Source organism: Urocitellus parryii, chromosome 6 (assembly GCF_045843805.1).
Source record: "Urocitellus parryii isolate mUroPar1 chromosome 6, mUroPar1.hap1, whole genome shotgun sequence".
Classification (NCBI taxonomy): domain Eukaryota; kingdom Metazoa; phylum Chordata; class Mammalia; order Rodentia; family Sciuridae; genus Urocitellus; species Urocitellus parryii.
Genome location: NC_135536.1, coordinates 43587652 through 43613478, shown reverse-complemented (window position 1 = coordinate 43613478; position 25827 = coordinate 43587652). Strand labels below are relative to the sequence as shown.

Below are 25827 nucleotides of genomic sequence, written 5' to 3'. Positions count from 1 at the left end.
TGACCCTGCTCTTGGGTAAAGGTTCTCAGGTCTAACTCCCGAATATCCTCAGGCCACAAAAAGCAGTCACTGAGCACACCTTCTCACCAGGGCAATGTCTCTCTGGTCTGTGGGCCCACCCTGCCTACTGGAATGTGTCAAGCCTGATAATTTCTGGAGCAGAAATGCAAGCCAGGGCTTTCCACAAACATCAGAAACTAACTTGACAGACATACAGTCTACTTACCTTAACTATTAAATTCTCCTACAAAGAATCTATCCTAAGGAAAAATCTAAAATACAGAAAAATTATGCAACAAACAAAACATTTAGGATGGTGGTTATTCTCTTGAATGAAGAAGAAAGCAGGTTGTAACCAAAGAGTAACTAACACTCAAAGGGTTTCTAAATTATACACAGTGTTTTATTTCGTATGTACATTATTCTAAAAAAAAAAAAAAGACATATTTCAAGTTATGTTCATGTCAGTTTTATTTACAATAACAACATAAAATGGAAATATAACATAAAACAATTTCTTGGAAGGATTAATGTGATTATTAGGGGATAAGTTCTTGCACAGTAGGTAGAGTGCTTGCCTAGCATGTCTGAGACCCTGGGTTCAATCTCCAGCACCACAAAAATAAATAAATAAATGCAAATTTTTTAAAAGTATTTTGATATGGTATGAGGTAAGGATCTGTTTTTCCCCTAGACATTCAATTTTCTTAATATCATGTCTTTTTCTTTTTTCTTTTTTTTTTTTTTTAATATTTTATTTCTTTTTAGTTCTCGGCAGACACAACATCTTTGTTGGTATGTGGTGCTGAGGATCGAACCCAGGGCCTCACACATGCTAGGCAAGTGCTCTACTGCTAAGCCACAACTCCAGCCCCAATAAATGCAAATTTTAAAAGTGAACATTAGTTCAATCATATGCTGAATGGAATATTAAGTTATTAAAAATATGGTTAGGTAGCTCTATAAAGGAAAAAGTTTTCAATAAACAAAAACAAAACAAACAAACAAAAAATCAATGAAGCAAAAATCTTATAACCACATGACAACAAACATGTAAAACAGTTCAAAGATTAAGAGAGTATGCTCTCTGGGCTAGGGTTGTGGCTCAGTGGTAGAGTAGTCACCTAGCATCCTAGCATTCATGAAGCACTGAGTTTGATCCTCAGCACCACATAAAAATAAAATAAAGATACTGTGTCTACCTAAAACTAAAAAAAATAGATATTTTTTAAAAAAGAGAGTATGCTCTGATAATATTGTTTGTTCTTAGCAAAAGAGATTGTGAATGCTTTTCCCTTTGTTTTTCTAATTTTCTGTGTTCGGTTATTTTGTTTTTAATAATTAAAATTTTTATTACCAAAGAGAAAAGAGTTTTCCACAAACTATGCTTTGGTTCCACCATAAATTAATATGGCAAGAAGTTGTACTAGCTTCTAAAGTTTCATGAGGGAGAAGTTTTCATAGAAAACAATAAAAAGTCGGAAAATGACACCTTTCCTTCAGATGTTTCTTGGTGGCTTCTGCCCCTGTACCTCAGAGATCAAATGCCTTGAGCTAAGTAAGATTCAAATGTTTGCCAAAAATTGAGTTTTCCCCTCCTTTTGGTTCCTGTCATTGGCCAGCCAGCCTTTCAGTCATCAGGGACTTCCAGTATCTTAGTCACACACGTCTCACAGCAAGGAGCTGACTAATCCTAGAGCCGGGGCAGCTTGTTAGGCAACCTTTCACACAGTGCCCATTGCTACCCATTGCACAACATGTTTGACTGGGAATGATAAACGCCATGGTTTACATTTGACTCCAGTCACCTTGTTGGTGCCAGAAGCTTAAGCGTGTAAACATCACCCGCTGCCTTTAGAAAGATGTTGACTTTCTGTTCTGGGCTCCCTAATGTTGTGTAACATGGGGGAGGGGTAGAGAAGGAGAGGGAGGGCCTATGACAAAGAATCAGAAGCAGACAAGTTTACAAACTTATAACCACACTTTCTGCTTTATTCATGAAAGAAATGAAAAGCTTAATTTATGCATTATAACTTCAAATAAACTTTTTATTTTTCTATACTGGGGTTGAACCCAGTGGCCCTCTACCTCTGAGCTACATACCTAGCCTGGTTTATTTTTTCAGTCAGGGTCTGGTTAAATTGCTGAGGATCTTGCCAAATTGCCCAGGCTGGCCTTGAACTTGTGATGCTCCTGCCTTAACTTCCATAGGTGCTAGGTTTACAGGCATGAGCCACTGTGCCTGGGCTTAATCAATACTTTCAATATGTTTCTATTAATCCATTTTAACATGTAAGTCTCTGACTGAAACAGATACATTTTTTCTCAGTGAGGAAAATAGGTCCAATGGGAAAAAGCAATTGTCTTATTACTAAAAATTCTGTTGTAATTTCATCAATGCTACTGGATAGAATGAATTTGAAGACATTCAAAAGAATGTCTTTTGAATGAAAAGAAGGTTCTGTTTTGTTTCTTGAGACTGAGAGTTTCCTCTTTTAACAAATCCTGCAGCTATGTCCAGATTCCGGGGAAAGAAAGAGAAAAACCTTGAATGACAGAAGAATAAGGATTTCTTTCTTTCTTTTTTTAATTTTAATTTTTGTAGTTTTAGGTGGAAAGTATGTCTTTATTTTATTAATTTTTATGTGGTGTTAAGGATGGAACCCAGTGCCTCACACGTGCTAGGCAAGTGCTCTGTCACTGAGCTACAGCCCCAGCTCAAGAATAAGGATTTCAATTATCATTTGCTTCAGGAATAGATATTATCTTTTTTTTATATATATCAGAGGTTGAACCCAGAAGCACTTAACCACTGAGCCACATCCCCAGAAACCCCTTTTTTAATTTTTAAAAAATTTTTAAAATTTTTTAATTGATTTAAAAAAAATGACAGTGGTATACAATTCTTATTTCATATATACAGCACAGTTTTTTATATCTCTGGTTGTATATAAAGTATGTTGACACCAATTCATGTCTTCATACATGTACTTTGGATAATGATGTCTATCACATTCCACCATCATTTCTAATCCCCTGCCCCCTCCCTTTCCCTCCAACCCCTCTGCCCTATCTAGAATTCATCTATTCCTTCCATGCTCCCCCTCCCTACTCCCTACTGAGTCAGCCTCCTTATATCAGAGAAAACATTCAGCATTTGTTTGTTTGGACTGGCTAACTTCACTTAGCATTATCTCCAATGCCATCCATTTACCTGCAAATGCCATGATTTTATTCTCTTTTATTGCTGAGTAAAATCCCATTGTGTATATATGCCACATATTTTTTTTATCCATTCATCCACTGAAGGGCATCTATGTTGGCTCCACAGTTTAGCTATTGTGAATTGTGCTGCTATAAACATTGATGTGGCTGTGTCCCTGTAGCATGCTGTTTTTAAGTCTTTTGGGTATAAACCAAGGAGAGGGATAGCTGGGTCAAATGGTAGTTCCATTCCCAGATTTCCAAGGAATCTCCATGCTGCTTTCTTTATTGGCTACACCAATTTGCAGTCCCACCAGCAATGTATGAGTGTACCTTTTCCCCCACATCCTCGACAACACTTATTGTTGTTTGTTTTCTTTTTTCTTTTTCTTTTTAAATATTTATTCTATTTTAGTTTTTGGCGGGCACAACATCTTTGTTTGTATGTGGTGCTGAGGATCGAACCCGGGCCGCATGCGCGCTACCACTTGAGCCACATCCCCAGCCCCTTGTTGTTTGTTTTCATAACAGCTGCCATTCTGACTGGAGTGAAGTGATAACTTAGAATAGTTTTTTTTTAAGTTGATTTTAATTAATTAATTTATTTTTTATTTATTTTTTTATTGGTTATTCAAAACATTACGAAGATTGCAGAATCACATCAGTTACACATCCACGTTTTTACATATTGCCATACTAGTGACTGTTGTATTCTGCTACCTTTCCTATCCTCTACTATCCCCCCTCCCCTCCCCTCCCATCTTCTCTCTCTACCCCATCTACTGTAATTCATTTCTCTTATTTTTTTCCCATTCCCCTCACAACCTCTTATGTGTAATTTTGTATAACAATGAGGGTCTCCTTCCATTTCCATGCAATTTCCCTTTTCTCTCCCTTTCCCTCTCACCTCATGACTCTATTTAATGTTAATCTTTTCCTCCTGCTCTTCCTCCCTGCTCTGTTCTTGGTTGCTCTCATTATATCAAAGAAGACATTTGGCATTTGTTTTTTAGGGATTGGCTAGCTTCACTTAGCATAATCTGCTCTAATGCCATCCATTTCCCTGCAAATTCTATGATTTTGTCATTTTTTAGTGCTGTATAGTACTCCATTGTGTATAAATGCCACATTTTTTTTATCCATTCATCTATTGAGGGGCATCGGGGTTGGTTCCACAGTCTAGCTATTGTGAATTGTGCTGCTATGAACATGGATATGGCAGTATCCCTGTAGTACGCTCTTTTAATGTCTTCAGGGAATAGTCCGAGAAGGGCAATAGCTGGGTTAAATGGTGCTTCCATTCCCAGCTTTCCCAGGAATCTCCATACTGCTTTCCATATTGGCCGCACCAATTGGCAGTCCCACCAGCAATGTACAAGAGTACCCTTTGCCCCACATCCTTGCCAGCACTTGTTGTTTGACTTCATAATGGCTGCCAATCTTACTGGAGTGAGATGGTATCTTAGGGTGGTTTTGATTTGCATTTCTCTGACTGCTAGCGATGTTGAGCATTTTTTCATGTACTTGTTGATTGATTGTATGTCCTCCTCTGAGAAGTGTCTGTTCAGGTCCTTGGCCCATTTGTTGATTGGGTTATTCGTTTTCTTATTGTCTAATTTTTTGAGTTCTTTGTATACTCTGGATATTAGGGATCTGTCTGAAGTGTGAGGAGTAAAGATTTGTTCCCAGGATGTAGGCTCCCTATCTACCTCTCTTATTGTTTCTTTTGCTGAGAAAAAACTTTTTAGTTTGAGTAAGTCCCATTTGTTGATTCTAGTTATTAACTCTTGTGCTATGGGTGTCCTATTGAGGAATTTGGAGCCCGACCCCACAATATGTAGATCGGAGCCAACTTTTCCTTCTATCAGACGCATAGTCTCTGATTTGATATCAAGCTCCTTGATCCATTTTGAGTTAACTTTTGTGCATGGCGAGAGAAGGGGATTCAGTTTCATTTTGTTGCATATGGATTTCCAGTTTTCCCAGCACCATTTGTTGAAGATGCTATCCTTCCTCCATTGCATGCTTTTAGCCCCTTTATCGAATATAAGATAGTTGTAATTTTGTGGATTGGTCTCTGTGTCCTCTATTCTATACCATTGGTCCACCCGCCTGTTTTGGTACCAGTTCCATGCTATTTTTGTTACTATTGCTCTGTAGTATAGTTTTAAATCTTTTATCGCTACACCTCCTGATTCACACTTCCTGCTTAGAATTGCTTTTGCTATTCTGGGTCTTTTATTTTTCCATATGAATTTCATGATTGCTTTATCTATTTCTACAAGAAATGCCGTTGGGATTTTGATTGGCATTGCATTGAACCTATAGAGAACTTTTGGTAATATCGTCATTTTGATGATGTTAGTTCTGCCTATCCATGAACAGGGTATATTTTTCCATCTTCTAAGATCTTCTTCTATTTCTCTCTTTAGGGTTCTGTAGTTTTCTTTTTTTTTTTTTTTTAAGAGAGAGAAGAGAGAGAGAGAGAGAGAGAGAGAGAGAGAGAGTTTTTTTTAATATTTATTTCTTTTAGTTATTGGCGGACACAACACCTTTGTTTGTATGTGGTGCTGAGGATTGAACCCGGGCCGCACGCATGCCAGGCGAGCACGCTACCGCTTGAGCCACATCCCCAGCCCAGGGTTCTGTAGTTTTCATTGTATAAATCTTTCACCTCTTTTGTTAGGTTGATTCCCAAGTATTTTATTTTTTTTTTTTGAGGATATTGTGAATGGGGTGGTTTTCCTCATTTCCAGTTCAGAAGATTTGTCGCTGATATACAGGAATGCCTTTGATTTATGCGTGTTGATTTTATATCCTGCCACTTTGCTGAATTCATTTATTAGCTCTAGTAGTTTCTTTGTAGACCCTTTTGGGTCTTCTAGGTATAAAATCATATCATCCGAAAATAGTGATAATTTAAGTTCTTCTTTTCCTATCTTAATACCTTTAATTTCTTTTGTCTGTCTAATTGCTCTGGCAACTTAGAATAGTTTTGATTTGCATTTCTCCAGTTGCTAGAGATGGATGAACATTTTTTTTATATATTTGATAATTGATTGTATATCCTCTTCTGAGAAGTATCTGTTCAGGTCATTGGCCAATTTGTTGATTGGGTTATTTGTTTTTATGGTGCTTAACTTTCTGAGTTCTTTATATACCCTAGAGATTAGTGCTCTATCTGATGTATGAGGGTTAAAAATTTGCTCCCAGGATGTAGGCTCTCTGTTCACCTCACGGATTGTTTCTTTTGCTGAGAAGAAACTTTTTAGTTTGATTCCATCCCATTTATTGATTCTTAATGTTAATTCTTGCACTATATAGGAGACTTAATAAGGAAGTTGAGGCCTAATCCCACATGATGAAGATTAGGACCTACTTTTCTTCTATTAGACACAGAGTCTCTGGTTTATTCCTAGGTCCTTGATCCACTTTGAGTTGCGTTTTGTGCATGGTGAGAAATAGGGGTTTAATTTCATTTTGTTGCATATGGATTTCCAGTTTTCTCAGCACCATTTGTTGAAGATTCTATCTTTTCTCCAATGCATGTTTTTGGCACCTTTGTCTAATATAATTTTAATTTTGTGGGTCTCTGTGTCCTCTATTCTGTAACATTGGTCTACCAGTCTGTTTTAATGCCAATACCATGCTGTTTTTGTTACTATTGCTCTGTAGAATAGTCTAAGTTCTGGTATAGCGATGCCACCTGCTTCACTCTTCCTGCTAAGGATTGCTTTAGCTATTCTGGGTCTCTTATTTTTACAGATGAATTTCATGATTGCTTTTTCTATTTCTATGAGGAATGCCATTGGGATTTTGATTGGAATAGCATTATATCTGTATAGTGCTTTTGGTAGTATGGTCATTTAATAATATTAATTCTGCCTATCCATGAGAAAGATAGATCTTTCCATCTTCTAAGGTCTTCTTTGATTTGAATCACCTTGTTCGTTGATTCCCAAGTATCTTTTTATTTTTTTTTCAAGGTTATTGTAAATGGGGTAGTTTTCTTAATTTCCTTCTCAGAGGATTGCAACCCCTTTTAATTTTTTTTTTTTTTAGTTTCAATGGACCTTTATTTATTTATTTATTTATTTATTTATTTATGGTCCCCCCAGCCCCCCTCCTTTTTTTTTTTTTGGTACTGGGGATTGAACTCAGGGGCACTTAACCACTAAGCCACATCCCTAGCCCTATTTTATATTTTATTTAGAGACAGGGTCTCACTGAGTTGCTAAATGCCTTGCCATTGCTGAGGCTGGCTTTGAACCCTCAATCTTTCTGTCTCAGTCTCCCAAGCCCCTGGGATTATAGGCATGCACCACCATGCCCAGCCCTAAACCTTCTTTTGAGTGTGAAAGAAGACCAAAATATGTTTCATTTTTACTTGGTTACAAGGAATATTTTAATTTTTTTAAAATTTATTTTTTAAAAATTGGTGCATAATTATATATAATAGTGGTATTTGTGATTACACATTCACATATGCACATAATATAACAATATAATTTGGTATAAAGGATAGTTTTAAATACCTGGAAGAGCATAAAGCAAAAGCTAGATACCCATTAAAGTAGGATCAGATGGAAAATTATTTTTCCTTTATTTATTTATTTATTTGTTGTTGTTGTTTTATGAGAGATCAAACTCAGGGCTTCACCCACACTGTACAAGTGCTCTTCCAAGGTGCTATACCACCAACTTTGGCATGGAAGATTGCACAGTGGTTACGCAGATCACAATACAGTCAGTCTAGCCTCTTTTTCCTCCTAAACTGGCAGGACAAAGTGAATTCTTTATTATCAATGCCTAGTAAGTTTTCAATCATACCAGTACATAACTAACCAGGTCATCTACTTTGACTTACTCTTTCTTTAACCAACAAAACCTGAATATGAAAGATGTTTCCAAGTTGGACAGGAGCAAAAGCCAAAACTCACAAATAACTACTACTTTGTTTTTCTAGGTGTAACTGATGTCCTGCTAAAACTCAATCTTCAAATGTCTATGATGAAGAATTTCACCTTTGGCTTTAGGTACAAAGGAATCTTTTTTTTTTCTCTTTTATTAATGAGGTCAACAAAAATGGCCAAAACAAGATCTAGGTATGTAGCTCAGTTTTGGAGCCTTTGCCTAGTATATGTGAGGCCCTAGGTTCACTCTTTAGTACTGCAAAAGAAAAGGAAAAAAAAAAAAAAAAAGCCAGAATATTTTATAGGTCATTGGTTTGTAGGAATTAAGTGATATCCCTAAAAAGTTCCTATCCCTAAAAAGTTAATATTTGACTAGCTAAAATCATTTCCAAGATGAATATGACTATTTTCTGCTTAAAAAAAATGATAGGGGGCTGGGATTGTGGCTCAGCAGTAGAGCTCTCGCCTAGTATGTTTGAGGCCCTACGTTCAATCCTCAGCACCACATAAAAATAAATAAAGGCACTGTGTCCAACTACAATTAAAAAATAAATATTAGGAAAAAATGATAGGCTGGGTGCGGTGGTGCACGCCTATAATCCCAGCAGCTCGCTAGGCTGAGGCAGGAGGATTGCGAGTTCAAAGCCAGCCTCAGCAATAGTGAGACACTAAGCAATTCAGTGAGACCCTCTCTCTAAACAAAATACAAAAAATAGGGATGGGGGATTGGGTTGTGGCTCTATGGTAGAGCACTTGACTAGTATATGTGTGAGGCCCTGGGTTCAATCCTGAGCACCACATAAAAATAAATAAATAAAATAAAGGTATATTTAAAAAAATATGACTGGGGATGTGGCTCAGTAGTCAAGTGCCCCTGAGTTCAATCCCTGGTACCAAAAAAAAAAAAAAAAAAGGAAAAGTCAACCTCAGACCCAGTGAAACAGGAAAATAAGACAACACATTAAATCTAATCTAGAGGCTGTGACTGGGGCTCAGTGGTAGAGTGCTTGCCTCGCATGTGTGAGGCACTAGGTTCAATCTTCAGCACCACATAAATATAAACAAATAAAATAAAGGAATTCTGTCCATCTACAACTACAAAAAATTTTTAAAAAATCTAATCTAGAGAATCAGGTATATCTGATCCTTATGCTAGGCTATGATTATACTTTTTTAAATAAATGGGTATTTGTTAACAGGTATATTGTTAAGAGGATTCTTTCAGTTATATTTGTTTTCATAGAATGTCCCCAGAAAGTAATTTGCAAGATGAAGGATTTTTTATTTCAGCATATTGCAAATAGCATTAGGTCATCAGAAGTAGGTTTTCTATTTTATTTTTTCCTAAATAATTTCTCTCATTGTTGGAGCACTAATTGATAATATTATATAAAGCTTTTGACCTTTTTTTCTGGTAGACTAGATTACGAAAGAACTTCTCTAATCTGTGATAGAACATATACCTGGGAACATGAATCATTTGAAATCAGCAGTTCTACAGTGTCAAATGTTATTCTCTCCACTTTTGAGTCAAGGAAATTGAAGTCTAGATAGTGACTACATGGCTTAATCCAGATTATAAAATCAGTCAATGGACTAAAAGCCATTAGTAGACGCTAGAACTTTTGATCAAAATCCATTAGTTCCACTAAGCAACATTACTTTAGATAATTACAATACAAAAACTATTGAAACAGAGAAATATCTGAAGTCAATAGCAGATGTAAGCTCAATAGTTTAAAAAATTTTAACAATAGCTTAAAATAAATTCAAGAAGCACAGCGTACCATTAAAGGTAAATACATAGGCAAATATAAAAGCCAGTATAAATGTATTTTTATTTGTAATTTTTATTCTCCTATCTAATTTAAGGAACATAAAGCAATATTTATAAAACTTGTTTTGATGGGTATACAATGTATAAAGATATGTGTATATCTGTAATAGCACAAAGGAAGGGAAAAGAAAGGGGGGAAAAAAGCATGTATACTACAAAAATTAAGCTGGTCTTAATCTGAAGGAGGGTTTGTTGTTTTGTTTTGTGGTTATGGTAATTGAACCAAAGGCCTTGCAAATGCTGAGCATTATGCTGTACCATTGAACTACATACCCAGCCCTGAACTAGATTTGACAGGGTCTCACTAAGTTGCTCAGGCTGGTCTCCAACTTGTATTCCTTCTGTCTCATCATCCCATGTACCACTGGGTCTGGGAGTTTGTTTTCAAACTAAGAGGTTAATTGTAGTCCCTAAGACAACCACTAAGAAAATAATTAAAAATAGAAAATAAAAGAAACAACAAAGTAATTAAGAAAATATAACAGAACATACGAAAAACAAAAGAAAGCAGTAATGGGGAAATAGAAGACAAAAAATAAACATAAGACACACAGAAAACAAATAGCAAGATGACTGATGTAAATCTTACATTATTAGTAATTATATTAAATGTAAATGGACCAAACACTAAAATCCAAGGAAGATATTTATAGAATGGATTTAAAATGATCCAACTGGAAGTTGGGTGTGGTTGAGCCTATAATCCCAGCTACTCTGGAGGCTAGGCAGGATATTCACAAGTTTGAGGCCAGCCTGGGCAATTTACAAAGACCTTGTTTCAAATTTTTAAAAAACATTAAAAAATGTTAAAAGGTTTGGCTGGGGATATAATTCTGTGGTAAAGCACTAGCCTAGCTTGCAGAAGGCCCTGGATTCAATCCCCAGCTCTACAAACAAAATCACAATGAGATACTTCCTTATATCCATTAATTAGATGGATGTAATAAAAAGTCAGAATGTCAGGCATGGAGGGCCTCTGTCCATAGTCTCAGCCACCTGGAAGCCTGAGGTAGGAAAATCAATTGAGATCAGGAGTTCAACAGTTCAAGGACATGGAGATTCCTTGGAAAGCTGGGAATGGAAGCACCATTTGACCCAGCTATTCCTCTTCTCAGACTATATCAAAAGGACCTAAAAACAGCATACTACAGGGACACAGCCACTTCAATGTTCATAGCAGCACAATTCACAATAGCTAAATTATGGAGCCAATCTAGATGTCCTTCAGTGGATGAATGGATAAAAAAAATGTGGCATTTATACATAATGGAATATTACTCAGCACTAAAAAATAACAAGATCATGGCATTTGCAGGGAAATGGATGGCATTAGAACAGATTATGCTAAGTGAAGTTGGCCAATCCCAAAAAAACAAATGCTGAATGTTTTCTCTGATATAAGGGGGGGGTGGCTCAAAGTGGGGTAGGGAGGGAGAGCATGGGTGGAAAATTACCTCTAGATAGGGAACAGGGGTGGGAGGGAAAAGGAGGGAGAATGAGAATAGCAAGGATAGTGGAAGGAGATGGTCATCATTATACAAAATTCATGTATGAAGATGTGAATTTGGTGTCAACATACCTTATATACAAACAGAGATTTGATAAATTGTGGTATAAAGGTATATTAAGAATTGTAATGCAAGAAAATTATGAACGTAATGCACTCCACTATTGTGATATATGTAAGAAATAATAATAATAATAATAATAATAATAATAATAATAATAAAGAGTTCAAGGACAGCCTGGCCAGTATAGTGAGATCTTGCTTCAGGAAAAAAAAAAAAAAAAAAAAAAGAAGGAAAGAAAAGAAAAGTGTCTGGGGCCATAGTTCAGTCCTACCTACCATGTGTGAGGCCCTGGATTCCATCCCCAGCACCATCAAAAGAACAAAACAAAAAAAGTCAGATAATAACAAGTGTGGTAAGTATGTTTGTTTTTGTTTCTGTTTTTTGTAGTTGATGAACCTTTATTTTATTCATTTATTTATATGCGGTGCTGAGAATTGAACCCAGTGCCTCATGCATGCTAGGCAAGCTCCCTACCACTGAGCCATAACCCCAATCCTCCCCACCCCTTTTTAATTTTTATTGTGAGACAGGGTCTCACTGTCTCACTAAGATGCTTAGGGCCTAATTTGTTGAGGCTGGCTTTGGACTTGTAATCGTCCTTCCTCAGCCTTCTGAGTCACTGAGATTACTTAACCCCTGAGTTACATTCCCAGCCATTTTTTAAAAGTACCTTTATTTTATTTATGTATTTTTATGTGGTGCTCAGGATTGAACCCAGTGTCTCACATGTTCTAGGCAGAACTCTACCACTGAGCTACAACCCCAGCCTTACCAGCCATTTTTATTTTTTACTTTGGGGCAGCATCTCACTAAGTTGCTGAGGCTGGTCTCAAACTTGGGATCCTCAGGCCTCAGCCTTTGGAGTCACTGGGATTACAGGCATGTGCCACTGTGCCTGACTGAGTATAGGTTTTCTTTATTAGGGTGATGCAAATGTTCTGGAATTGTTGGTGACTGAGGTGTAATATACTAATATCCACTGAACTGTATACTTGGGATAAACTTCATGGTATTTAAATTGTATCTCAATATAGCTATTATATGTATATGCCATATATCAGGAAACTGAATATAAAGATAAAAGAAAAATTGATTAAATTCTGAAAATCATACATAGTCATGATGATTTTGAAAGAAAAACTAGTATAGACAGCCATTCCTTGAAAGTTTTTTGGTTGATTTCCTTGGTCAAGAAATACACTGCCTTATCTCTAGAATATATCAGCATGCCCACATTCCCACATTAATAATATATGTCCATAGTCTGCAGATGTTATCAGCCACTGGCATTTACCTAGTAAATCAAACATGATTCCCTGGGCTCCAAGTTTATATTAAATTCTGATTTACCTACTTAGGTCTTATAGAAAAGGATTCAGATCATTTATGGCAAATGACCTCTAGGGAAGTAAAAGATAATTTGGGTTCTAAATGACCTAGATGGATTTTTCTCCTAAGCAGCTTTCCTGGATAACTGCTCACCTCTCTGCTATCACAGACACACCAATCTCTGAGAGTAGAAGTGTAATCCTTATGGCTTAAGTAAAGCAGCTACTTTTTCTGGCTCAGCTCAAAACCTGATGCTCAGACTTCTCAAGTTACCTGATTCAAGTGATAAAAATGACTCCTAGAATGACAGATGATCTTAGATGATGATGGACAGATGAATTTTGGACTCTGGCAATACAAAACAGTCCAAGAAAAAGGTTTAAGGTTTAATTTCCAATTACCTTCAATTGCATAACAATATGATTGTAGCCTGTTCATTCACACACACACACACACACACACACACACACACACACACACACACACAAAGACTTCTCTCTCCTGCAACCTCCACACTCAGAAAAATGAGAAATTATACCCCATCTGATTCAAATGTATGATATGTCAAGATCATTGTACTGTCATGTGTAACTAATTAAAACAAAACAAAACAAAAAAGACTTCTCTCTCTCTTTTTTTTTTGTACCAAGTATTGAACCCAGGGGCACTTAACCACTGAGCTACATCCTCACCCCCACCTTTTTTAAATATATCTTTTTTAGATATTGATGAACCTTTATTTTATTCATTTATTTATATGTGGTGCTGAGAATCAAACCCAGTGCCTCACACATGCTAGGCAAGCGCCCAACAACTGAGCCACAACCCCCACCCTTCCCACCTCTTTTTAATTTTTATTTTGAGACAGGGTCTCACTGTCTCATTAAGTTGCTTAGGGCCTAATTTGTTGAGGCTGGCTTTGAACTTTTGATCATCCTGCCTCAGCCTCCTGATCCACTGAGATTACAAGTGTGTGCCATCATGACCAGTCAGTACAGTTTTAAAATGGGATGTTAAGGTGTTTATGATTCTGCAACTTTCTATTCTAGTTTAAAAAACTGTCATTTTTCTAAGTCAGTTTTTTTAAAAAAAACAACTAAACAGGTTAACAAATGTCCCATACTTCATTTGTTCACTCTGCCATTGACTGGACATATAGATTGCTTTTAATATTTAATGAGTACAAAAATCTTGCAATAAGCATCCTGGTGTATTTGCACTCATAATTTCTATAAGCTCAATTCCTCATAGTATATTCTTTCCTTTCTCTTTTTGTACTGGGGATTAAACCCAGGGGTGCTTTACCACTGAGTTACATCCCCAGCCTTTTTTACTTTTTATTTTGAGACAGGGTCTCACTAAATTGCTTATAGCCTTACTAAATTGCTAAGTCAGGTCATGAATTTATGATCTTCCTGCCTTGGCCTACCAAATTGTGGGGATTATAGGTGAGCACCACCATGCTCAGCACAGTGTTTCATTTCTTGTCATCAGGGGGAAAAAATCACTTAACTCAAAGAGATAGCAGAGGGTCATAGCTAGGAGATTCTGCAGTCAGGCTTTCTGGGTTCAAAGCTTGTCTCTGTTGTGTACTAGTGTATGACCTTTTTTTTTTTTTTTTAAAGAGAGAGAGAGAGAGAGAGAGAGAGAGACTTTTAATATTTATTTCTTAGCCCTCGGCGGACACACATCTCCGTTTGTATGTGGTGCTGGGGATCGAACCCGGGCCGCACGCATGCCAGGCGAGTGCGCCACCGCCTGAGCCACATCCCAAGCCCTAGTGTATGACCTTGAACAGATTACTTAATCTTTGCAGGCCTTGGTCTCCCTTTCTGTAAAAAAGAGGCAATTATATTATCTCACTTATAGTTATTAGAGGATTAAGTGAATTATTAATTGTAAGTCAGTTGGCATATATTAAGCTCCACATATTGTTTCTTTTTCTTTTCTCTTTTGGTATCTGGGATTGAATTCAGGATGCTTAACTAACTACAGAGCCACATTCCCAGCCCCTTTTTAAAATACTTTATTTTGAGACAGGGTCTCGCTAAGTTTCTTAGGATTTTGCTAAATTGCTAAGGCTGACCTCTAATTTGTGATCCTCCTGTGTCAGCCACCCAAGTCACTGGGCTTACTGGTCTGTATCATGGTACCTGGCTGAGTTCCACATGTTTTCAATTAATTTCAAAAATAAATCTTTCCTTTGGTTTTCCCCCAGAATAATGTTACTACCTCTTTATTTCATAAAAAAGTGAATACAGGAACACAAGTATTTAAATTATCTTAAATATTGCTGGGCATAGTGGCATGTACCTATAATCCCAGCTACTTGGGAGACTGAGGCAGGATTACAAATTCAAGACCAGCCTCAGCAACTTATTGAGATCCTGTCTCAAAATTTGAAACAATTAAGAAAAGATTTATGAATATGGCTCAGTGGCAGAATACCTGTGGGTTTGATCCCCAGTATCCTCTGCCCATAGTGTGTGACACCATGCCTCGCTAGAATCTTTAGTATTTTTTAAAAATTGTCTATGGAGGGCTGGGGATGTGGCTCAAGCCATAGTGCGCTCGCCTAGCGTGCGTGGGGCCCGGGTTTGATGCTCAGCACCACCTACAAACGAAGATGTTGTGTCCGCCGAGAACTAAGAAAAAAATAAATAAATGTTAAAATTCTCTCTCTCTCTCTCTGTCCCCCTCTCTCTCTCACTCCCTCTTTAAAAAAAAAAAGAAAAAAAAAACTGTCTATGGATTTCAATGTTCAAACCAAGGATGAAAAATCCTCAAGTGAACTCATTTTTTTTCTTTTGCAATTAGATACAAAACATATATATATTTTTTTAATTTTTATTGTTGGTTGTTCAAAACATTACATAGTTCTTAACATATCATATTTCATACATTTGATTCAATTGGTTTATGAACTCCCATTTTTACCCCGTATACAGATTGCAGAATCACATCGGTTACACATCCACGTTTTTACATATTGCCATACTAGTGACTGTTGTATTCTGCTACCTTTCCTATCCTCTACTATCCCCCCTCCCCTCCCCTCCCATCTTCTCTCTCTACCCCATCTACTGTAATTCATTTTTCCCCCTTGTTTTTTTTTTTCCCCTACAAAACATATTTTAAAATAACCATAAACAGCTGGGCATGATGGTGCATACCTATAATTCTAGCCACCAGAAAGGCTAAATCAGGAGTATCACAAATTTGAGGTTAGTCTAGGCAACTTAGCAAGACTTTATATCAAAAGAAAAAACAAAAAGGACTGGAGATGTGGCTTAGTGGTAAAGTGCCCCTGGGTTCAATTCCCAGTACCCAAAACATCTTGTTTAAGCAATGACAAAGGACCTGAACAGACATCTCACCAAAGATACACAGATGGCAAATAAGTATATGAAAAATGCTTAACATCACATGTTACTAATGAAGTGCAAATTAAAACAATGAGATATCACTAAATCTCTACTAGAATGGTGAAAATCCAAAACACTGACAATACCAAATGCTGGCAAGGATGTGGAGCAAAAGGAATGTCTCATTCCTTGCTGGTGGGAATGCAAAATGGGAGAACCACTTTGGAAGACAATTTGGCAGTATCTTACAAAACTAAACATACTTTACCAAATGATCAAGCAAACACCCTCCTTGGCATTTTTCCAAAAGAGTACATGTACATAAACACCAGCACACAGATGTAAACACCAGCATACAGATGTGAACATCAGCATGCAGATGTTTATAGCTGTTTTATTCATAATTGTTAAAACTTAGGCCAGGTGTGGTGTTGCTTGCCTTTATTCCCAGCAATTTGGGAGACTGAGGCAGAAGGATCACAAGTTGTCTGGACAACTTAGTGAGATCCTGTCTCAAAATTAAAAACAAATATTTTTAAAGGGGCTGGGAAAGTAGCCCAGTAGAAGAATGTTCCTGGGTTCAATCTCCAGTACCAAAACAAAAACCAATCAACCAACCAACTAACCAACCATTTAAAAACCTCAAAACAAACAAACAAAAAACGTGGAAGGAGAGGACTCTGTGGTAGAACCTTTGCTTAGCACTCACAAAGCCCTGGGTTCAACTCCCAGGACCAAAACTAAACAAAACAAAAAGAAAAACAAAAACTTGCAAGCAACCAAGATGTCCTTCAGTAAATAAATAGATAAATAAATTGGTATGTTCAAACAATGGAATATTTAACACTAAAAAAGAAATAAACTGGGCTGAGGTGGTAGCTCAGTGGAGAGCACTTTCCTAGCATGTGTGAGGCACTGGTTTTGATTCTTAGCGCCACATATAAATAAATGAATAAATAAATAAATAAAGGCATATCAACAACAACAACAGAAATAAACTACCAAGCCATAAAAGACATGTATACTGCTAGATGAAAGAGTCAATCTGAAAAGGATCTGTATTGTATGATTCCAACTGTATGACACTGTGAAAAAGGCAAAATTAAAGAGAGAGAAAGAAAATTAGTGTTTGACTAATTTTTGACTAAGTGAACTACGGAGAAAGAGAGACAAATAGGAGAATGAGACTATTGCATATACTATAAAGGTGGATACATGCCATGACTTTTATCCTACTCTATAGAGTGTACAACACCAAGTGTGAATCCTAATGTATACCCTGGACTCTGAGTGAGAGTGATATATCAATGTAGGTTCATTGTTGGTTGTAACACAGGCTATGCATGTGAGAAGGCAGGATGCATATGGAAAATCCCTGTACTTTCTGTTCAATTTACATGAACTTGAAACTGCTCTAAAAAATAAAGCCTATTTTAAAAAAGCTTGCCATACCAGACACGGTGGCACTACCTATAATCCCAGCAACTGGGGAGGCTGACGGAGGAGGATCACAAGTTCAAAGCTGGCCTCAGCAACTCAGTGAGGCCTTAAGCAACTTAGTGAGATTCTGTCTCAAAGTAAAAAAAAAACAAAAGTAAAAAGGGGTGGCGGTGTGGCTTAATGATTAAGCACCCCAGGTTCAATCCAGAGTTACAAAATAAATAGATAGATAAATAAAACAAAAATTAAAAAAAAGCTTGTTTGAATTTAATATGAAACAAAGGTCAAGAATGACTGGCCTAAGTTTTCCACATAATAATTTCCTTTAGTTATTATTCCCATCATATTAGGTAGTTGTTGTTATCCCATTTCTTATATGAGGAATCTGAGGCTTGAAGGAGTTATTAACTTCTCCAAGTTTACCCAGCTTCTAAAATGAAGAAGTGGGTTTCAAACATTGGTCTGCTGATTCTTATGTCACTATCATACTGTGTAATAACTGGAGCTCATAGATCAAAGTAAAATGCACTGCCTTATGAAGCAATAATTTCCCAACACTGGAAAGATTATAGGAGAGGCTGGGTAATAGTGATATATGCAGGAAGGTACAACAGGCATACTTTTTTTTTTTAATGTAAAATAAAGATAATAGTCGACACAGGGATTGGTATCTGTGCTACCTTCCTTCTTGCTGAAAAATAGTAATTTCAGTATAGAGTACTGTCTTTATTTTATTTATTTATTTTTGGGCACCAGGGATTGAACTCAGGAGCACTTGACCACTGAGCCAGGGTCTCACTGAGTTGTTTAGCACCTCATTTTTGCTAAGGCTGGCTTTGAACTTTCGATCCTCTTACCTCAGCCTCCCAGCCACTGGGATTACAGATGTGTGCCACCATACCTGGTCAATTAATGTTTATAATACATATAAAACATAATGCCACATAATTATGTCATACAGAAGATAATTATAGAATTTACTTAAAAATGAATTCATAGTACATGACAGTTAATCAAATGTGAGTTTAAGGGCTGGGGATGTGGCTCAAGCGGTAGCTCGCTCGCCTGGCATGCGTGTGGCCCGGGTTCGATCCTCAGCACCACATACCAACAAAGATGTTGTGTCCGCTGAGAACTAAAAAATAAATATTAAAAATTCTCTCTCTCTCTCTGTCCTCTCTCACTCTCTCTTTAAAAAAAAAATGTGAGTTTAAATTTAAAAAAAATATTTTTTAGTTGTAAATGGATCTTTTATTTTATTTATTTATATGTGGTGTTGGGGATTGAACCCAGAGCCTCACACATGCCAGGCAAATGCTTTACCACTGAATCACAACTCCAGCCCAGTGAGTTTAAATCTTCCTTTTTGGTCTTGTGATGGATCACAGTGACTGTACATACTAAAGATCTTTCATAAGGGTGGCGCTAAAGCCAAAAAACAGCTTGTTGCTTCCCTTCCTCCAGAAGGAGTCTTCAACACACCTCTAGGTCTCTCCACATGGTCATCCTAGTATCTGGCCAGCTCTGACTCAACATTTGAGTTCTAGTTCATACATCTTCTTTCATTTTTTTTGTGGTACAAAGGATTGAACCCAGGGGTGAGCTAAATTCCCATCCCTTTAAAAAAATTTTTTTTGAGACAAGTTCTTAGTAAACTGCCCAGGCTGTTTTTTAACTTGCAATCCTCCTGCCTCAGCCTCCTGAGTTGCTGGGATAATAGTCATGTGCCACTTCACTAGCCATGTTATTTTTGAAGTCTTTCAAGGTACTATTACCTATCTCATGATGTTTCCAGTGTACTTGATAATATGTAATAAGCACTATGAGAAGGGAGACAGGATTATGTTTACATCTATCTTCCTGTAGACTTTTTACAGTCTGATGAGGTCTGTGACTTACTGGGCCTGCCTTACACTGTGCCTGGCACAGAGTAATTCTAAATATTCATGATTCTTAGATCTTTGGCGTCAAGGTGAAATATTAGCATGTTAATTTGATCTGTATCTTTTGTTTTCTTCAGGACTTTTCTTTAATATTCTTGTCCTGGGGTCTTATGTTTGAATTTTTTTCATGTTGAATTTAAAATAGTAACATGGGCTGGGGGTGTAGCTCAGTGATACAGCACATGAGCAAGGCACATGAGCAAGGCACTGGCTTCAACCAATAGCACACACACAAAAAATTTTATATATATATATATATATATATATATATATATATATTTTGGAATTCTTTAAAAAGCACATCAAAAGTCACAGTATTCTTTTGATAAGGCTTATGAAAATGCACTATAGTTATTAATCTTTGGGGCAGGAAATGGGTGGGAATAGAGGAAAATAGCATTTTAAAAACTTAGTTAAGGGATAGGTTAGTCTTCCTAATTTTTCTGTTAGTAGATCACCATTTTCCTAGCTTCTAGGTCCTCTCTACAGGTAAAGAGTTAAAAAAAATTAAAGTTAATCATTTGACATTGAGGTAATGGAAGCCTCTAATCCCAGGAATTTGAGAGGCAGGGAGGAGAGAAAATTTGAGGCCATCTTCAGCAATTTAGTGAGATCTTGTCTCAAAAAATAAAAAGGGGTGGAGATGTAGTTTAGTGGTACAGAGCCCCTAGGTTCAGTACCTGGTACCATGAAAAAAAAAAGTTAATCTTTAAGTCTAATATGTAGTCTTTTAAAATAATTTTTAGTTGTAAACTTCTCCATTCTTCAATAACTGGGACTTCCTTTTCTTCACTGTAGAGTATTTCAACAACCTTCCAGCTAATCTCTTTGTTTAGGTAGTTCCCTTTAGCCATTCTGTACACTCTGGCCATACAAATCCTCTTAAGACTAATTTTTCCAGTTTTCTAGTCCAGAACTTGTTGCTTAGCACAGCCTAATTTCTGCATCTGCATTCTAGGCTCTTCATACTAGAGTCCAAACTTTTTACCGGGGACAGGGATCCTCTTCCTCAGACTACCAACGCAAAAGGCACCTTTTCAAGTGTCCGCATTGAAACCATTCTTCAAGGTCCAGAAGGACTGCATGCCACTTCCTGCTTTGAAGATTCTCCCCACCCCCACAACAGCAGCTCCAACTCATACTCATGGCTTCTAAATAATTGTTCTAATGTGTGGTAATTGTATCAAGATAGTTGAATCTTCTGTCATGTTCCCTTTATTTTATTTGTCAATAGGAGATCTAGGGGACTATCACCTGTGACAGTTGGACATAAACAGGTATCTGAAGTGCTAATCTAATTTTCAAAATACTGTTTCTTTAAGCATACACTGCAGCTCTTCTGTGTCTCAAATATTAGCGTGAAATATTCTTTTTTGTTGTTGTTTGTTTAAAAGACTAAAAAGTAAGAGTATAGTAAGACTCTAGCTTAGCTTTACTTATCTCACAAATAAAGAGAATTTATTTGATTAAAAAAAATCCATATTCAGTTAATTTCTCCAATTGAGTCCTAGAGGTAGGAATATTTTATTTTCAATGAGAGTGAAGTTAAGTTTGAAAGGAATAACCATGGAAGTACCTTGTGACCACAAGCCACAGGAAATGGAGCCGAAAGTCCACCTCATTGCTGCTGCTTACTGGGGACGACATCGGGCCTGAATTCTCGCTTTCTTGGAGCCTCAGTCCCCTCATCTGTCAAATGAAGAAAATAACGTACTCGGTAATAAAATACCTATTTATCAGGGTTGTGAGAAAGGGTTTCAATTGGAGAACCGGAGAACCGCAGGGCGGTTTGCCTCCCAAGATCCAGGGGAGGCGCTTTTCCTCACGCGACGCACTTCCGTGCACGGGGAGGGGTGGCCGGGGCCAGGGATGCTCGTGGCCGGGTGCGGGTCGCCTGAGCGGAAGCCGTGCCGGGGACGGGTTGAGCCACAGCCCTGCCTTACTACGCTGGGGCCTACGGCAGGAGCACGCGAAGTGCTAGACATAGTGCAAAGGAAGGCGAACGTGCGTGCACGAGTGTGCGCGGGGTGCTGGGGCACGCTCACATTGACAGCGAAGCGAGAAGGGTGCCAGGGCGGACCATAGGAGAGCCATAGTAGACAGCCCGAGGCCGCGGGGTGAGAGCGTCCGGCCGCCCGGCGCTCCCATTGGCGCCTCCGCAGCGCCCCAGGTGGCCGCTCGTGGGGTAGCCACCGGCTGGGTAGATTCGCTCCGCCTCCGCCGGGCTAGCCTGCCCTCAGCAGCTTCCCCGCCCGACACTCGCTCGACCCTTCCCCCTCCCGGATCGCGATGGACGCGGCCTCCCCCCGCCACGGCCGCCGGCAGCACTGCGCGGGCCTCCCTCTGAATTGCAGGGCCTGAGGAGCCGCGTGCCGGAGACGGGACCTGCTCTGGCTGCTGCGGCTCAGAGAAACCTCTCCCCGCCCTGTCACCAGGTCCCCGCGGAGGAAGGGGAGGGACGAGACGCGGCTTTTCCTGTGCCGCCTGCCCGGCTCGACCTGCGCGGCCTGCGGCTTCCTGGGAACTCGAGGGCCGCGGCCGGGCCTGGCTCTGCCCGCGGCCTGCTTGGAGCTGGACCGGAGCGGTTTGGGAGGACCAGCTAGGGTAAGAGTCTGCGGTAAGGGTAGGCTGGAGCGCTTCCGGCCGTCGGGAGGTCCTGGTCGGGCCTGGGGCCGGGATCCCGGACGCCCAGCGGCGGGCGAGGAACGGGACCCCGGCGCCGGGTGAGGTCGGCCGGGCTGCTGCCTACTCTCCGGCTTGGCCCCTTTGTTCCCCTCCCCTGACCATGCGGGCGGCGGGGCCCGCCTGGCACACTCCGGAGCCCATGGCGAGCTCCCCTTGCCCTTGAGAAGGGTCCGCCACTCGGCGGGGATTAGGGACGTCCTGTCGAGCCGCCGGGAGTTCCGGGCGCCGCTCTCTGGAGACCCGCTGCCCTGCGGGGCTCGGCGCTCTACCCCTGAGCACGCAGGCTTGCTTCTTCTCCAGAACTTCCCCTCCTAGACACAGGTAGCTAACTTAGCGGGGTTTAGTGCCTACGCCTCTCGGCGTCAGGTTGGTCCTGGCCAGGGATGTTGGGTCAACCCTGGTGGTCGCCGCCGTTGGGTGTCCACCGCGACTCGCCACTTGGTTCCTGGTTCCCCCAGCCGCAGCCAGATTACGTGGGACCCAAAGCTGTCGTCTGGTCAGGGCGCTTACGAAGAGCTTTTGTCATGGCTTGCCTGTTGGGGTTGTTTCTCGATTTTTTTTTTTTTTAAACCAGTTGCCCTATCTTAGGGGGATGGAGAAAGAGGGCCGCAGATTGGCCTATATTCTGATTCGTAACCTGTTAATTCCTTGCATTTGCTTTTAACATTTCTTTTTGAACTTTTCAGGAACAGTTTGCCAAGTCGAAAATTCCTAACCAGTTTTTTATTCATAGGTTGATTTAAAACAGGAATAATTAAAATGAGAAATTAGCAGAATTTGTGAAATTGGAGGTAATTTAAAAGGAGAAACTCGTTTTGAGAGGGCGTTGGATCAAAATGCTTAGAAACTCCTTTAAAAGTACTGCACCTGATCCTTGCCTGAAACTTAGATTTGGATGGAAAGTGGGGAAAGAAGTTTGCTGGGAAAAAAAAAAAAAAAAAAACTTTTGGAGGTATTCTCTGCCTTTTGGAACATACATAAGTGATGTTTGACTGTCTTTGACAGGGACAGCTCTGGTTTCTAGTTAAGCAGCTACCTAATCAGCTTATACTTTTGTGCAAAACTGGTTTTTGTTTAGTATATCTGAATATGTAAACCGAGGAATAAGGGAAAGTTGAAAACTGCAGTAAGCACTGTATCTAAACTTATGTAGGGTTTTTAATTCCTTGGTGAACACCAGGAAAACTTGATTTAGTTAGATATAAAAGAAAAATAATTAAACTAATCTGATGAGTCCTGGACTTTAAGTGACCCCCCCACTTTTTTTTTTTTTTTTTTAATTTAAGCAAAGAGGCTTTTAAAAAAACATGGCAGATGTGGATCCGGATACATTGCTGGAATGGCTACAGATGGGACAAGGAGATGAAAGGGACATGCAACTAATAGCCCTTGAACAGCTATGCATGCTGCTTTTGATGTCAGACAACGTGGATCGTTGTTTTGAAACGTAAGTTCATTCCTTCATCTTTCTCTAGGGTTGCTGTAGTGAAATCTTTTTTCAACCATTTGTTAACTTCAGTTTGGATAGAAACTTCTAGGAGTTTTAAAACATTTCAGAAATTTCTGTAGCTTTGTTTTTACACTCTTCTGAGAAATTAAAAGTGGTAGGTGAGGATTATGGTTACTGTGGTAACAATGATTATGATTATGCAAATACATATTTGTTGAACAAATGGGAATTGGGAATACTAATATTAACTGAAAGCTTGGTTGATTCATTTAAAAAATGTCAAACTTGGGAGAATACAAATATTTATCTTTAAAGGTATTTTTGTAGTGAGAAACTGACAAAATAAGAGAAATGATAGTGAAATGTTTTTTTTTTCCTAATTGTAAACAGGCAAAATGCTTTTATTTGTTTATTTTTATGTGGTTCGGAGGATCAAACCCAGTGCCCCATACATACTAGGCAAGCGTTCTGCCACTGAACTACAGCCCCAACCCCAATTTTGAACATGATTTGAGCTGCCCATTCATTGGTGTTAAAGTCATATGACGTTGTACTTTTGTTCATGCAGATTATTTGTTTATAAATTTCATTTTGGGAAGGCATAAATTAGAAGTTAAAACATAGAATATACTTTTTGGAATAGTAAAAACATTTTGGAGTGTTTAAACAGTTTTATTCAGAGGTTATAACAGAATGTCTGCAAAAATATGAAAGAGGATTCATTAGTAGATGGGCCATTAAAGTCATATTTTTCTGGGCTGGGGCTGTAGCTCAGTGGTAGAGTGCCTGTGTCACACACGTGAGGCACTGGGTTCGATCCTAAGCCTACGTAAAAATAAGTAAATAAAGATATTGTGTCCATCTGCAACTAAAGAAAAATTTTTTAAAAATCATGTTTTTTCTCTTATAAAATGGATGCTGGTCTAGCCAGATGAACCATTCTTCTGAGTGTTGAACATGCTTGTTTTTTACAGTTTAATTTGTACTTACAGTTCTGAATTTTAATAATAAGTAATCAAAAAAACTGATGTTTCTTTATTTTAGTGTTATCCTAAGGTAAATTAGTAGAAAATATTTGAGATTTTGACCTAAAATTTGAGGTGGGAATAAAGACTACATTTCTTGTTAAATTGAAGTATTTTTATTCTTTTAGATTTTTTTGTGGTGTGAAGGATTAAACCCAGAGCCTCTTACATGCTAGGTGAATGAGTTATATATAAACATAAGGAATGAACTTACGTTTCAAATGACATCGTATCTTTAATTATTTTCTCTTATGAGTTGTAAATACTTATTGGTTGTTGTTAAAACAATATTATTTTGATTAAAAAATAAAAATGAAAATCAATTAGTGGTCAATTTATTTTAGCTATTTTTAAAATTTATACATAAAAATAATTTCACCCCCTGTTGACACCTGTTTTGGCAAGATTATAGAAAAGTAGAGCTTTTTTCTTTTTTAAACAAAATCTGGAGTTTTAAAATCAGAACAGGAGCCAGATGCAGTGGCTCATGCCTATAATCCCAGCAGATTGGTAGGCTGAGGCAGGAGGATAGCAAAAACAGCAGGGATACAGTAAACAAACAAAATACTTTACTGATTGTTAATTTAGACTAAAAACTTCCCCAAAACATTGAATATCCAGCTTATTCCTGAGACATCAACCATTACAAAAGATTTTTACTCTTTGAACCATTCACTTTTTGTAGCAGAAAACACACTGAAGTTCCACAGATACCTTTCTTCTTGTCTTTGTAAAAGGTGTTTACAAGTAGGATTTTTTTCATAGTTCAAAAGAAAACAGCTTTCTTTGCTAGTCAAAGGAACATTTATTCTCTAGCAAAGAATAGTTTGGGTGCAGTAGCGGAAGCCTGTAATCCCAGCAGCTCAGAAGGCTGAGGCAAGAGGATCGAAAATTCAAAGCCAGCCTCAGTAAAAGCGAGGTGCTAAGCAACTCAGTGGGACCCTGTCTTTAAGTAAAATACAAAATAGCCTGGGGATGAGGTTGAGTGTCCCTGAGTGCAATCTCCAGTACAAAAGAAAGAAAGAGAGAGAGACATAGAGAGAGAGAGAGAGAGAGAGAGAGAGA

General features: G+C 38.4%; 2 protein-coding genes across 17 annotated transcripts in view; one reads left to right on the top strand and one right to left on the bottom strand.

Moving 5' to 3' along the window:
- Window positions 1-22813, bottom strand: part of LOC113200596 (uncharacterized) — a 30257-nt gene extending 7444 nt beyond the window's left edge. Inside the window, exons 1-4 of the mRNA XM_077800123.1 lie at window positions 22798-22813; window positions 22352-22598; window positions 21648-22258; window positions 21179-21291 (exon numbers count right to left, since the gene is read on the bottom strand). Of these exons, the coding sequence (XP_077656249.1) occupies window positions 21221-21291; window positions 21648-22258; window positions 22352-22598; window positions 22798-22813 (945 nt within the window). The 3' untranslated portion in view covers window positions 21179-21220. The remainder of the gene's footprint in view (window positions 1-21178; window positions 21292-21647; window positions 22259-22351; window positions 22599-22797) is intronic.
- The window catches only part of Hectd1 (HECT domain E3 ubiquitin protein ligase 1), an 86084-nt gene continuing 82374 nt past the window's right edge, over window positions 22118-25827 (top strand). For all 16 annotated transcript variants that reach the window (XM_077799801.1, XM_077799802.1, XM_077799800.1 and 13 more), the window contains exons 1-2: window positions 22118-22206; window positions 23574-23734. In XM_077799801.1, coding sequence (XP_077655927.1) covers window positions 23595-23734 — 140 coding nt within the window. In that variant the 5' untranslated portion in view covers window positions 22118-22206; window positions 23574-23594. The remainder of the gene's footprint in view (window positions 22207-23573; window positions 23735-25827) is intronic.